The sequence below is a fragment of the Calonectris borealis genome, chromosome 14, assembly GCF_964195595.1.
Source record: "Calonectris borealis chromosome 14, bCalBor7.hap1.2, whole genome shotgun sequence".
In the NCBI taxonomy this organism is placed as follows: domain Eukaryota; kingdom Metazoa; phylum Chordata; class Aves; order Procellariiformes; family Procellariidae; genus Calonectris; species Calonectris borealis.
This window is the reverse complement of record NC_134325.1, coordinates 14,514,359-14,528,750: the sequence shown is the minus strand read 5'-3', so window position 1 is coordinate 14,528,750 and position 14,392 is coordinate 14,514,359. Positions and strand designations below refer to the sequence as shown.

Genomic DNA, 14,392 nt, shown 5'->3' with positions numbered 1-14,392 from the left:
ATAAGTTTGCCTAAGTCTTTGTTTACTATCAGGGTAACAAAGCTTGTTACAATTCTACAAAAATCAATGGACATCATTGGCTTTCAACATGCCTAGGCACTTGGCAGAAATATGCTGAAGCATAGCAGTGCAGGTCCATACGCATGATTAAAGGTATTTAAAGGAATGTTAAAGGAATGACTGAAATATTTGTTACTTGTGTGGAATTAGTCATGAAAACCATGTTTTGCAAAATGGGTATGAAGATGTAATGAGTCTATTATAAATGGCTGTCTCTATAGCCTCACTGACAACAATATTGTTCTCTTTCTTCTGTATATTTCTTTCTTCTGTATCCAACTCTATCCCCAGCAACAAGTATTCATAGCCTCCCAAGCCTATGCTTCAGATAGCTCCTATAAATTCACTTTCCTGCAATGACAATAAGCAAGTAAATGAGTCACAGTACAAACTATATCCTACAGCCTTTGTATGTTTTCCCACAAATTTCCCAATGGGACAAGATCTTTAACATCCTTTTCATACTTGCAACAAATTGCTTTTCAGAAAAATCACTGCCGATTTGGTAATGGGAAGTGTCAACCTCTTGGTAAAACAGTCTGCAATGAGCTTTTTTGAAAAGCTGATAATAGCAAGCTGTCCCGAAAGCCTGGTCTCCCAGCTTGAACTAACAGGGGTTCAACCAAATAAACGCAGCAGCTAGACGCAAAACATAGGGGTCCTTGTTGATTGCAATCACTTTCAGAAGAAAAAATAAGACATATTGGAGTATAACATATTCCTGATGTAGACCATAGGAAAAGGAAACTTTTTTGGCTAAGAAAGCGTGGACAACAAACCTCTGGGCATACACCAATATTTTTAGGCATTGAGGGTTTCATGACTGCTTTAGTCTGATGCAAAGAACAATGATAATTTCAATACTGAATATTTTACAGGCAGAGTGTTTGATACTCCCCTTTGAGGTATGCAAGGGCATTTATAACAGTAAAGTGAAGTCTACCATATTAAAGCCAATACTATTCACATCCAATTACACACTCACAGAGGGTATTATGGCAACGACACACGTACCTCCTTGTTTTATAATAAGAGGCTTCAGATGTGTATTGCAAAATATACTCAGAAATATTCTAAAGAGAAATAATCTTTTACAAAGAATTAACGTTACAAAATATTTTTCTTCTCACCTTTCTCCAAAATATACTACATACCACGTCATTGCAATTTATCTATCTACAGATTTTCTAAGAGTTTTATACTTCAATAATTTAGCATATGAACTTTTCAAAACACTAAAATAAGACATTTGTGTATGATGCTTTCCACAATGCTGATAAGCAACACTGAACTCATGAATGTTCTATTAATTAGACAGAGCCATGAATGTTAGACCTAAATTTTTGACTCAGGCTAGCATTTGTTTTAAATAAACTAGGTATCTGTATTAAATAAGAAAGCAAGATGAGCCAAGATCAGTACTCCTATTGCCATGTATATGCCCAAACATACAAAAGTTGGCATGCGTCTCACACAGCAAGTATGATTCACTTGGTACCTATGAAGTATTAGGTATCCAAGACGTCAGACTCTAGAATAGTTAAGGAGCACAAGATTTTCTTCAAGTGAATTTATTTTAAAACTACTGCTTCTTTTTTTCCCCCCCCCCCCCCCCCCCACTAAACAAGATTAAATTGACTCAAATCATTTGAATTCTTGATTCAGCCTGAGTCATGTTATGTTGTGCGATATTCCGTAACATCCCATCTGGCATGGTTTAATACAGCATGGTACAACAGAGTGAAATCAATTAAATGTATACTTCAGATAAATGCTATTACTTAAATTAGTTTGTAAAGGCAGGCTAACAGGTAACGGGTAATGTAGATTGGCAAGAAAATGAAATGAGTTATATCATACCTCCTCTGCTTCCCAAATACTCTCTGCTTTCTACCTAAGAAGCAGCTGGCAATCTGACAAAAAACTTATTAGGCACTGAAAAGTTCTGTACCAGCACTGTGTGTGGAATGTGCTCTGAAGCACCTTCTGCTTATGAAGTCTAGATGTGTTTATACTATATAACAACATAAAAGTACAATTAATAAAGCAGAATATTAATCAACAGCAACCTGAAATACGAAAATCCTGCTTCAATCTGTTATAATTTCTGGAAACGTTTCATTTATGCTCGTTACAAATGGTAAATACATACCTAGCTAACAAACTTATAATCAACATATCTGGTTAGCAGATAGGAGTGGGAGCCACATCTCATCTCCATGTGCTAATTTTCTCAATTTTTTTTTTTTTTTTTTTTTTTTTAAGTCCCTGGAACTGTTGCAAGCCAATCGAATCGATTCCACTCAGGGGTATGCAAAACACATTAAGAAAAGAAGAGATCTCATCAGTTCTATGTTTTGACTGAGTATCAAAATGTTGCATGCACAAGCTCGTCTAAAAACCTTTCAAAACTGCTAGGAACATTCATGTGTAAGTCTTCCATGCCCCAAGAACAATGCACATTACAACTATATTTATAAGCAAAGCCCAACATGCCTCTTGCAGATGTGAAGCAGTATGAATAAAAGAAGCTCCATGTGCACATTTTATATTGAACACTGAGAATTTGAAAGAAAACCCATAAATCAAGAATGTATGGTCTCTACAATTTTAGCTGTACCAGGTGCCAAAATCAGAAGTTAAAATTAAATCCAAAATCTTGTTGTTCATCATAATACAGAATATTAAAATTATCCCTCCCCCTCCCCCCTCCCTCCTTCTACTGAAATTACTTTTATCACCTGGCAGAGACATGGTCAAGTGCCAAATTCTAGTTTTTAGGCTCGTCTGATGTTTGGAACTTTGTTCATAAAAGCCTTTTCCACAGCCAATATTTTCTCAGTCCTCATTATGCTATCAGCATGACCCCATGCTCACCACAACTATATCACCTATACTGCCTTTAGAATGCAACTAGGAGGATTCAATTTTTCTCATTATTTTTAACTAGCAAAGCCTCTTTCTCAAGGAATCATTCCTTCCTCTTTGAACTTCCCTAATGAAGTCAGCCTCTGCAACATTGTCTGCTTCTCCCGCAAGTGGTCCTGAAAGCTCATACAGGCAGTTACCATTTCCTTCTTCAGAAGCCTTCTGAAAAATGCTCCTCCAGTGTGTCAAGAATAAACATGTCTACATTTGATAGCTAGGGGGAGATATAACTGGGAAGAAGGTTTATATTAGTTTGTCTAAATATCAAAGACTATAGAGAACAAAAAGAAATGTACAAAGCTATAAACATTTGGAATACCGAAACAATTTTAGGAACAAATTTGATAAAAGCTATTAGATCATGGAGTCCAGTTCTCTGCTATCACAGGAAAGCTTGTGATAGAATAATAATAATAACAACCTGTAAAGCTCTTTTGAGCCCGTTACTATTGGTGAAAGCCACAACATTCTTCTGCAGCATACTTCATGTTACTTAACTGACTGGGTTGCAAGCTCCTGGTTTCAGACAGTCGTTTGACACCACTGGAACTAGTTATTGGACTTCTTCCTCCAGTTCTCCTTCGATTGGGGAAATTCATGTATACACTGACATTTGCACAGACCAAACACACTAGATCGATGTTTCTAAGGGTGGGCAGGCTGTCAAGGCTACAATGCAACTATATATAACTACTTTGTCTCTGAATATTAATCATTTATCAGAAGATAAAATATGAAATACTTGTACTTACAACAATACTTGTCAAAATTAATTCAGACATTTTTCATAATAGAAGAGGCAAAAAAGTAAATTTTTTTCTAGGAGTTCAATTCACATTATATTGCTCTTATTAAAACCAAAAATTTATTCTAAGTAATTAACATAATTATGCTATTTACAACTGAATTAAAAAACTGAAAAACAAAACAAGGAACATTTACAACCAAGTAATAGACTAGAAATAGAAAGGCTAAAAAAATTTTGATATAATACTTCATTAAAAACATTTTTCGTAAATATTTTTCTGTCTCCTGGTACTACATTGGTAGTATCTATCCGTGACAACATATCTAAGAATAAACTGGCATCCTAATGCTAAGCATGAACACATTTTAATATTAACATCCGTTTGACTTACTTCCAAATGAAAACTAATTTTAACATTAGGAAGTTTCAGTGAAAATAATTTAGCAGGTCAAAACAATTTTTCTAACTTTCGTATCACAAAATTCTCATTAGAAAGTTAAGACTGACTGTAGGTAAGCAACTTAAAGTAGCATCTAAAAATTAGAACACCATTGATCCCCTTAAAGACTTGCATTGTCTGAAGTATTATGTTGGTCATAAACACAGGGAAATGCTCACAAAGATTATGGCAAAAGGTATACTGTGCACTTCTCCATTCCCAAGTCCAAATGAAATTTCCTATTAATTTGTTAATATATAAAAGACATTTGTAAGCTTTAACAGGAGACAAAAAAAAAATTATTTTATTTTAGAATTTAACAAAATCTTCGTATTTCCACAAAGTGGTTCTTTCTGAAATAGTGCATTACTGAGAGACATCTTTAACACAAAATAATTCACAAGAGGAAAACGGAAGTCACCCTGTTCTCATTGGCTATCCATCAATCCTGCTTGAAATATGGATGAATTCAGAACTAAATCCTATTTTTTTTCTTACAAACATGAAGTAACAGATTTTTTGATGTCCTTGATTTAACACCCAATGCTACGTTTCCTTCAGAAAGGCTTCTAACTAGGTTTCTTGGCACATCCTGTTCTTGCTTCCAGCTCCTTGTTTTAATTCCTAGTGAAGAAAGAAATGTTATTACAAATAGGAGACATTCATTCAATAAACATAAGCAGAATTGGCCTACCTGGGTATCCTTTTCAGAGCATGTCTAAGACTTTTTACACATATTTTTTGTCCTTATTGAAAACCTAATTTTGATATGCAAAAATGTAATCACTCTCAACTCAGTGATCCAGTGTGCTAATTGCCTAGAAAGTCCAACGATTAGACCCTCAATTGACACGAGATGCTATTAAAAAGGCACAGTGGTCTATATAAAAATGTTGAAATATGTGAAAATTTTATTAATCCTTATTATTATAGAACAGTATTGAAAAATGAACTCTATGTAATTAGAGAACGTTTTGTCTATTTAATCTGAAAGCAGCTCTTTCTCTTAGGGAAGGTCATATTTCATTCTTCTCCTGTAATGCATGCTTTGGAAAATAAAATGTGTTTTACGTTCAGTTAAATTTTGAAGAATCAAATAATCTATTCTCTATTTCAGAATGTGGTGCTTCATTACCTAGTTTCTTACTAATACCGTAGTGATTGATTTTGGTAACTTCATAACCCAGTCTTTAGTAGTAGAAATCGATACTGACGTAACTGTGTATGCACTTTGCCAAATAAGTAACTATAAGTAACAATGTTTAGCCTCAGATTTTCAGAAATTTTATTGTAATAGAACCTCAACATTTCTCATGAATGAAGAATAATACATATGCATATGTACTTGCTCCCTCACATCAGTTCTTACATAAAAACTGGCGTATTGCCTATGGCACTGGGAAAAGCTACACGATTGGACTATTTCATAAGAACAGCAGACTAAAACTTTAAACAATCTTTGAACTCCTCTAAACTTCCCAAGAAGTTGCACTAAGAAAGATCGTTAAGTGTATTTCTGAAGACAGAGAGGAAAAGGAAAGAAGTGTGTAGACATAAAAGGAAAATTGTAAGGTTTTAGTGCATTAAAGATCTACTGCAGGTGCCAAGCAACTTAGTGCCATGCACTCGGGAAGGCAGAGGTTTTTGGAAAGTTCTGAACAAAAGACCTTTGTGCACATCTACTGAAAAAATTATTTGTAACAGATTTTGTTACAGTAAAGATTTATATACCCCAGAGAGAACCCATGTAATTATAGCCATGTAATTGTAGCAGACTTTCACAGAATACCACCTGATAGTATTATTATCAGCAAACTGTTAGAAGCAAAATAATTCCTAAATATTGCTTTAAAAGATTTTTTTCCTCAGCTATCGTGTTGGCCCAAAATAGCCCCAAAGTTTAAGTAATAAATCTCTGGAAAAAATCATATCTGTAAAAACAAATCAGTGCAGTATTATAAAACAAAGCAAGCAGTTAAAAACAGGTATGGAAATGATTAGTGGATTTTCTTTCTTGGCAAAGATAAAATTGGTAATAAAGTTCACCAAATTTCTCAACAAGTACACAAACAATTTTTGGTGAAAGACCTTAACTGTTGGGAAAAGGTCTTCCCAACAAGCTTGTAGTAATATTGAGTTTTGATTATATCCCATCTAGATAACTGGTTAGACATTCAGAGTTTTTTTTTTTTTTTTTTTTTTAATGAATGGATATACTATTCAAACCAATGGCTTAGTGTACTGATCACAGCAACACACGCTGGTAAACTGACAAATCCTTGAACCTTTGGACCTCCCGTACAAACACAATTACCAATGCAGTGTCACACATTCAAGTTTTGACACTTACCTGCCATTTTGGGTACTCGCAAAGCTCTATGGCTTAACAAGACCTCTTGTCGAATGCGTTTTGCAGAAACAGGGTCTTGCAGGCTGCCTAACCCAGTGTTTGATGTTGAACTGGAAAAATAGCCAGGAAAGAGTCTGCTTTCAGTAAAGTGATTAAGATACATTACAGTAGTTTAGGCCTTGCAATGTAGAAATACATTAAATCTAGAATTGGTAGTTCATAACAGAATGCAAAGAAAAAATAAATTTATTTATGATGTATATATATAGACATTATTCCCCTTTTTCGTTTTAAAACTTTACAAGAATGTTTCAATTGTGAAAAAAAGAACTAATATTGCCACTTAATGTTAAAATGCAGACCAATATGCCACAGTTTTTTTGGAAACCACAGAAGCCAGTTTGATGGTCATTGCACACAAATTATACTAAGAAATAATCTTAACGCATGTACAAAATCCTTGAAATGACCAAGCTATGTTTATTGAACAAATAGCATTTTTTATTGCTACAATAATTTTTCTACAGCCTCCAACACAGTTGGAGGGGGTGGCTTCATAGCAGACAATACTTTTTAGCTAAGCTGCAAGAAAGCTGTTATAGCTTCAAATTCATTAAGACAAAACCTCTATATTTTATAGCCTTTTATGTGATGGACTCAAGATCTACAGTGAAAATTATGAACCTATCTGTGATCTCACCCTTTTATGCTTGCCTCGCTAACTTCCCTGGTTCCACTCTAAGACAGCCTCATAAACAAGCTAATTCTATTTATGTCCCAAGTTTCTATGCTTTTCCCATTCCTCTAGTGATACTGTATTATTCCCACTTTATAGTCCCCTAACTTGCACTAGTTTTCTTAATAATAATTTTCTGCCTAAATTAAAATACATAGCAAGCAGTAAAGACTAAGATCTGCCTTGTGCCAGTCCTAAGATCTATACATGTGTGCTTCTTGGAAGAGAACTTATGGCAATAAGAATGTAATGCTATTTAGTAAAAGCAACCTCTGTGTTATGACTGACCTGTCTCTTATCCCTTGTGCTAGCAATACGACTGTTTCAAGTTATATTTCAAATGTAGAGAATATGTCTGAAACTTATATTTTTATTCTAATGTTAGTAGTCGATGAATGACTGGAGTGAACTATTTCAAACAGGGAAAGCACGGGAGAGAAAAGGGGGAAAAAGTAAAGAAGAGAAAGGAAAGGAGGCCCTATCTGAAAAGTCAGAGCATACTCCATTCCTCCTTCATAAATAAGAAGCTTTCATTCCTTCTCTTCATTACCAACTGCTAGACAAAGCCATAAAGAATTTTGGTTTACAGACAGTTTACAGTCTGAGGCAGAAGAAATAATCCCCAAAAAAGGAATAAAAGTTGTGGGATTTTCCTGCAGTGTTGTTCTAACTTGGAAACTGGGAAATACATGTTTGAGAAGGAATGAGAGAAAAGAGCAGAAAGAGCTAGCCTTTTGGGAAGAGATAAGCATGTATAAGTTTGGAAATCATTACACAGTTATTACAAAAAAAAAAAGTACTCCTAAATTCTATCTTAGAACAGTTATCTTAAGATAAGATATATCAGGCTCCAAAAGTTCCCATGCTTCTCCCTAAGTAGAATCTAGAAAACGAGCTCAGTTTCAGAGAGCAGGTGATTTATTTTGTTAAATTCATAATCAGCTATTTGAAAAATTGAAAATGCCTCTTCGCATGCTAGAGCAAAACAGATTAGAACAATAATTAATAACAATTAGAACAGGAACATTAAATTGGTAAATCTGTGATCTTCTAGGAAGATTTCTCCATCTCAAAGATGCTAATAAACCAAAAAAGTGCTTGAAGTTTCTTCCTATCTATAGATCTTGTTCCAAAAGTCTTGAAACATTCTTTAGAAGACCTATGAGGTGGCAGCTCCACTCACTGTGTAGCAGCAGATGACTCATAATATGGTTTAAAAAGAGATTGTATCAAATTTTGTTTTTGGAAAAAGAAAAAAAAAAGAAAGAAAAAAAAAGAAAAAAAAGGAAAGAAAAAAAAGAAAGGAAAAAAAAGAAAGCTGTTTCATCAGTACTGACTTTATAGCTAATCCTTAAATACATTAACAAAAACAAATAAACAAAAAAGTACAATTGCACTTAGTGTCTATTCAGTTTCAGCTTTTCTGCTGCTCCTACTAACAGGATCATAAAACAGAAGTGACGAAATGGGAGTTCTTCCCAGAGCAGACCGCAAGAATGAAGTCATAATAACCAAGACTGGAAACGAACTATCAGAAAAACAAAGGCACTGCCCACATAAGTATTGTTAAGCATTTTCTCCACTTTCTATTTTGGTAGTTTCTAATGTGTTCCAGCAAAGGCATAACATTTTCAAACAAATCAGATTTTTAATTGATGATGGAATTTCTCTTTTCAGAATTATGTGTCATCTTTCTATTTTGAGTAGAGAGCAGATATGGAAGACATGATATTAGTTTGTACTTGTTCTATTAAAACAACAGAAGTTCCTAAACCAAGAATAAAAAAAGATTTACTCAACTTGCCAGGAAAAAAAGATAATAATTGTATTGTCAAACATATTTGAGTCAGAACATCTCATATGTAGGTCCAGATGATCTGTGTAAGAAGTTTTCATATTTGAAATATAATACCAGAACTGAAGTGAGAACATAAGAAATGAATACAAACTCATTTGTACAGAAGCAGAAGATGTAGTTTAATCTCACCTTAATACCTTTCTTTTTCTCTCAGCAGCAGAAGTCATTGCCATATATGAAGGCTTCTCAAGTACTGAAGTAGGATTTTTGTTTTTTAATGAAGAGAGACCAAGTCTGAAATCAAAAAATTATATTTGTGTAAAATCTATTCCGGGTGGAAGTTAAATGAAATTCTTCTTAACTGTAAATAAATATATGTTAAGTCAAAAAACAATACCAGAAATTCATTTCAATAATATTACTTGAGGCAGCTTCACAGGACTTCACACATACATGGCAGTTTTAACAATAGCATCTCTCAACATCCATTTTACAGAGAGGAAGAGTAAGGCTTAGAGAAAGTAACTTGCCTGAGGCATCACAAACAATTTCAAAAGTGCTGTTATTTTCTTTTTGGTCCATATCTTGTAAAACAGAAAAAGGTTTCAACTCCATCTGTTATCACTAACATACCTTTGATTTCAACTAATGGCAGAATTGAATCTGATACTGAATAAAATTGAGGGTTTGATTTTCGAAATGTTGTGTTTACAAATAAAATTGACATCAATGGAAAAACCCAGCTCTGAAGATAAACAGTATTAAAGTGTTTGGGTCATATTCCTTGCCCACATAAATAGAAAATACCTTTGCAGAATGCTATTGCTGCATGGCTGTGACTCCTTCACAGATGAGTCAGTAGACATTTCAGTTGTTTCACCTGTCCCTTCATAGAGAATTACTGTTGAGTCCATATCGGCTTCATCACACTCCGGGATTATGTCACATGTAGAGTCCATAATACTCGCCTTTTTCACTGGCATATCTACATTACATGCATTGGCTTCCTGAAGGCCTGCAAGGCGCAAAGCTTTCTTTACCACAGTCTGTGTACAGCAGCTTTGTACCGGGTTTCTGCAAAATTCTGGTGTATACACAATAGGGCGGACCTCCTTGGTAAGAGAATCCTCCAGATGACGAAGACTAGAGTGCTTGGATGCAGCAGGACTTTGAGCTGTGACTGGAGAGTCCATTAGCTTCCGTCTAGTTCTCTTCTGTGGCGGTACTGCATATTCTACTATTTGTTGTGTATTTTTATTCATTTCTTGTGATGGTGTACCAAAAGTTGTACCTGTGCAACATAGGCAACAATGGTTAGCACATTTACCTATATTTACTACTTAACATTGCTTTTTTCCTCCTATTCCCTGCTGAACACGTTTATTAGCAGAAATTATTACAAACATTATTTATTTCATTTACATATTAATTTGATCATATAATTGAAATTATTTCTATTGCAGCATTGTCCAGATGGTAGCATTTGTTCTGTGGCACTCAAAGTATTATAAATGTGCATAGGCTGATATAGTTAATCCCAGAGATACTACAAGTAAGATATGACACATGACGACAGGGAAGGGAAGAGTAAGAGTATTGAAAATGACCGCATTATGATGACACAACTCTTAAATTAAATTAAGATGATACTATCACAGTAATCTACAGCTGTCTCCTGATCACGGCCATTTTTTCCGTAGCAAGTACCATGCAGTAGCATGAGAAAGACTACTGTAAAAGGAAGGACATTGAATCACTTAGAGGGACAAAATTCTTTGACATTGCAAATGAGAAAGTAGTGTTTTGGAAAAGGGGAAAGACGTTACTTGGATCTTGTCATTATGGAACTCAGCCGTTCCATAAAATTCTCTGAAGAGGAGGAAAATTGATTAAAAATGTGTATTGCATTATTCTCCCCCCCGCCCCAAGTTTGATTTCTTACAAAAAGCAAAGCTTAAATGATTGTAGTCTTTTCTCTGACTAGTTACCACTTCTCAGCCCCAGTTTAATTTTGACCTCATTGTCCAGTTGCAACCCAATTTGCCATAGGCAAGAAACTCTAAGAATGCCAATTCCCCAAGTACCCTCAGAAATCAGATGTCTTAGGAAAAAGGCCCAAAGAAGAGCCTCACTGAAGGAAAGCCTTCAAAGGATGAAAGGATGATCTCAGCACCAGTTTTTTGTACACACTTTGGAACTAGACATACCACATGACAGATTCCTCATGCCCAGCTACACAAGATGATGCCCAATTAGAAAATACCGATTAGAGCTGTGAGGAGACAGGAAAGGATTTAAAGACTACCATGAGACCTAGACCTGTTCTGGGAGGATGGAATAGGTAGTATCAGTGTGTACAAGTAGCAAGTAAATTAGATGCTTATATATAGGCCACAAATCTATTTTATGTTGCCAGAACTTAATTCAATAATGAAACCATTGAAAAAACAAAGAAAATATTTATTCCTCACTCAAGGGCTCAGTTTCAAAAAGAAAAATGTTTAAACTACTACAGTTCAACAAATATGCAACGTGTTATCCAACAATGCATAAACAATAGAAGCAGGTTGATTTAAGATAAACTGCTTACAGGAAAAGATGCCTGGACAATTACACGAACAACTACAATTCTGTTATGCTGTTTTTAGCTTTGAAGAAACACAAACACAGAAAACTTAGGCCTGAGAGGACTACTTGACATGAAATAACTGAATTGTGAATTTGTGTATGTGTGTGTGCCCACATACAGTTCACTTCACTATATATATGTAAAGGATTTTTTTTTTTGTTAAAATACAAAATACATTATTTTCTCATGCCTAATCTTAGTCTAATTCATGGTCAGCATTCACCAGGTGAAGTGCAGCAGGTTGTTGAGACACAGTAGCTTGATAGTAATCTGAACATTAAGCTAATTCAGAATATTCTCCATGAGCAATGAAATGGAAAGAGTAGTAAAACAGGGCCTGTGTGTTCCCCAAATAATTTTTACATCCACCAGAAATAATATAAGCCTCCTTTGATGAAGACATTTTTCTCCAAGTCTCGGTAGGATTTTGTTGGTAATGAGCAAGAAACTTACTTATGAACCATTTTCAATATGTACTCTGTGACACTATCAACAATGCTATGCTTCATTAATGTGCTTGCTCTTTAATTTTGGTTTCATGAGTACAATATTACTCTTCTATGTAAAAGTCTAACATTTCTTTCTTTCCAAACAAATATTTTCTAGTCATCACAACCAAAAACTGAGGCCAAAACTTTCTTTTAAAGGTTTTTTTGACAGCTTATATTCTTAAATACAAGAATAAGCTTTATCTAAGGATTCCAATCTTATGTTTGAAATAACTATCCATTAAACATTTCAGGACAATTTTTCAAATATTAATTTATTAGGTTTTCCTCCTGCTTATATGCATCTGAAAGTGTGTGTTTCGGGAAAAATAATGGTTAGAATTCTACTTGTCTGTTGTCACATTAGGACAGGGAGGTTCCAGTTTCAGAAAGTTTGCTTACTGTAAGACACTGAGGTTTTGCTAATGTCCTAAAGTTACTAGGAAGGAAGTCTGATGGAGAAACATTTTGGTGAGAGTGCCAAGCTTCTCCAGGACTAAATACTGGAAGCATTTTTAAACTAACTGTAAATGCAAGCATTTAAACCATGAACTAGATAGGTAAAGAACACAAAGTATTGCCAACATTAATAATTTGTTGAATTTCATCTTAATGAACAGTATTTCATACTGTAATACAAGTACATTAATAAAAAGACAGTTGCAGCAATTCTATATAGGGCAAATATAAGCTGTTAGTAAAAACCCAGACGTATTTTTAAAATCTATTTATTTCTGGAATGAAACTCATTGTAAAACAAAGTTAAAACAAAACTAGCTTTTCTTGCCAGTTAAGTATTGGAAAGCATATAAAATATTCAAGAAGTGTCCCTTCTCAAAGCTTTTTGTGAAAGCATTAAGTTGCTCCTAACACAGTAAACAAGAAAGTAAAAAAAAAACATCACTAGTAACATCATATTTAACTTGGTTTCACTAAATAACATAAACCAAATGTGATGTTACAAAAAAACCAACCCCAACACCCGAATTTTATGTTAGCTTGCTGTTACACAGTATAGATCATAACTGTTTGGAGCGATAAAGTAAACATAAATACAGCAAGAAAAACATTTAAACCCACAAAATAAAGGAATGCCAGTGTTTTTATTTCTGTCTTAATAAGGAAGCAAGATATTGAAGCCAGTTACTAATTATTTGCAGCTGCTTTTAATAGCTGCCACTGAGAAGTTTAAATAAAATGGGCTCAGACAACAATAGCTGCTACAAAAACACTACTCCTATAGATTTCAAATGACTTCACATGGTCATGATATCAAAAGTGTTTCTCCTTAAAAAAACCCACCACATTAATTTTTTTTTTGGCAAGAACCTATTTTCAAATACTTTGAAGGCTACTCAATATTATTAAAAACATTGATATTCAGAGGCATACTTTAAGATTTATATATACAAAAATTCTTATTGAAAGAGAAAATTTAGTACCACAAGCTGACAAAAAAGTAATATGCCTCAAACTGAAACACCATACCTTGTCTCTCCTAAATACTAAATTCATACAATTTTAGCATAATTTTGTCTAAACAAGCACTGAATATTTTAGCAAACAATTCTAGAACATGCGGTCATCTGTCACTACATAGCTTATTGCAATGGGACAGCTAAAACTAGGGAGAACTAGTTCCCCTAAGTCCTTTCCAAGAAGGGAAAAAGAAAAAGCTCCAGAACAAAGGACTTAAATGTTATATGTGGCAAATACGAACTTCCAGTACTAAAGCAACACAGAACAGACATTCATTTCATAGCAGGTCATGCCTACTAAAACCAAAGTATTTGTATGACAATTTTAAGCAATGCTTTCTCCCAGGATACTCAATTTTAACATGATATTGTTGAGGGCTTGTAGGTGGGATGTATGTGTATGTTATATGTTTTAGCACATGCTTTATCTTATTGCCTAAATATTCCAATGAGTAAACACAGAAAATTGAGACAACAGAGTACATTCCTAGTTAGGAATAACTGAGGTAATATATAGTACATTAATAAAATATCACAGATGAGGTTAATAAGGAATTATTTTATTTCTTGCAGTAACGAATAGTAGATACCCCATTTATATCACATACTAATTTTAACACTAGGAACAATACTTACCTCCCACAGAACAATTATACTGTTGAACTCACTGCAGCGTGCTGTGGCAAAGCCCATAAGTATAAATGGGTAACAAAATACAGATTTGATAAACTTAGAAGA

The 14,392-nt window shown here is 34.2% G+C and overlaps 1 protein-coding gene across 3 annotated transcripts in view; it reads right to left on the bottom strand.

Annotated features, from left to right (window-relative positions):
* Nucleotides 1-1,669: 1,669 nt before the first annotated feature.
* Nucleotides 1,670-14,392, bottom strand: part of KIF18A (kinesin family member 18A) — a 47,862-nt gene continuing 35,139 nt past the window's right edge. For 2 of the 3 annotated variants that reach the window (XM_075163278.1, XM_075163280.1), the window contains exons 14-17: nt 9,867-10,350; nt 9,249-9,353; nt 6,526-6,635; nt 1,670-4,799 (exon numbers count right to left, since the gene is read on the bottom strand). In XM_075163278.1, the coding sequence (XP_075019379.1) occupies nt 4,651-4,799; nt 6,526-6,635; nt 9,249-9,353; nt 9,867-10,350 (848 nt within the window). In that variant the 3' untranslated portion in view covers nt 1,670-4,650. The remainder of the gene's footprint in view (nt 4,800-6,525; nt 6,636-9,248; nt 9,354-9,866; nt 10,351-14,392) is intronic. The other variant, XM_075163281.1, reaches the window with a different exon arrangement.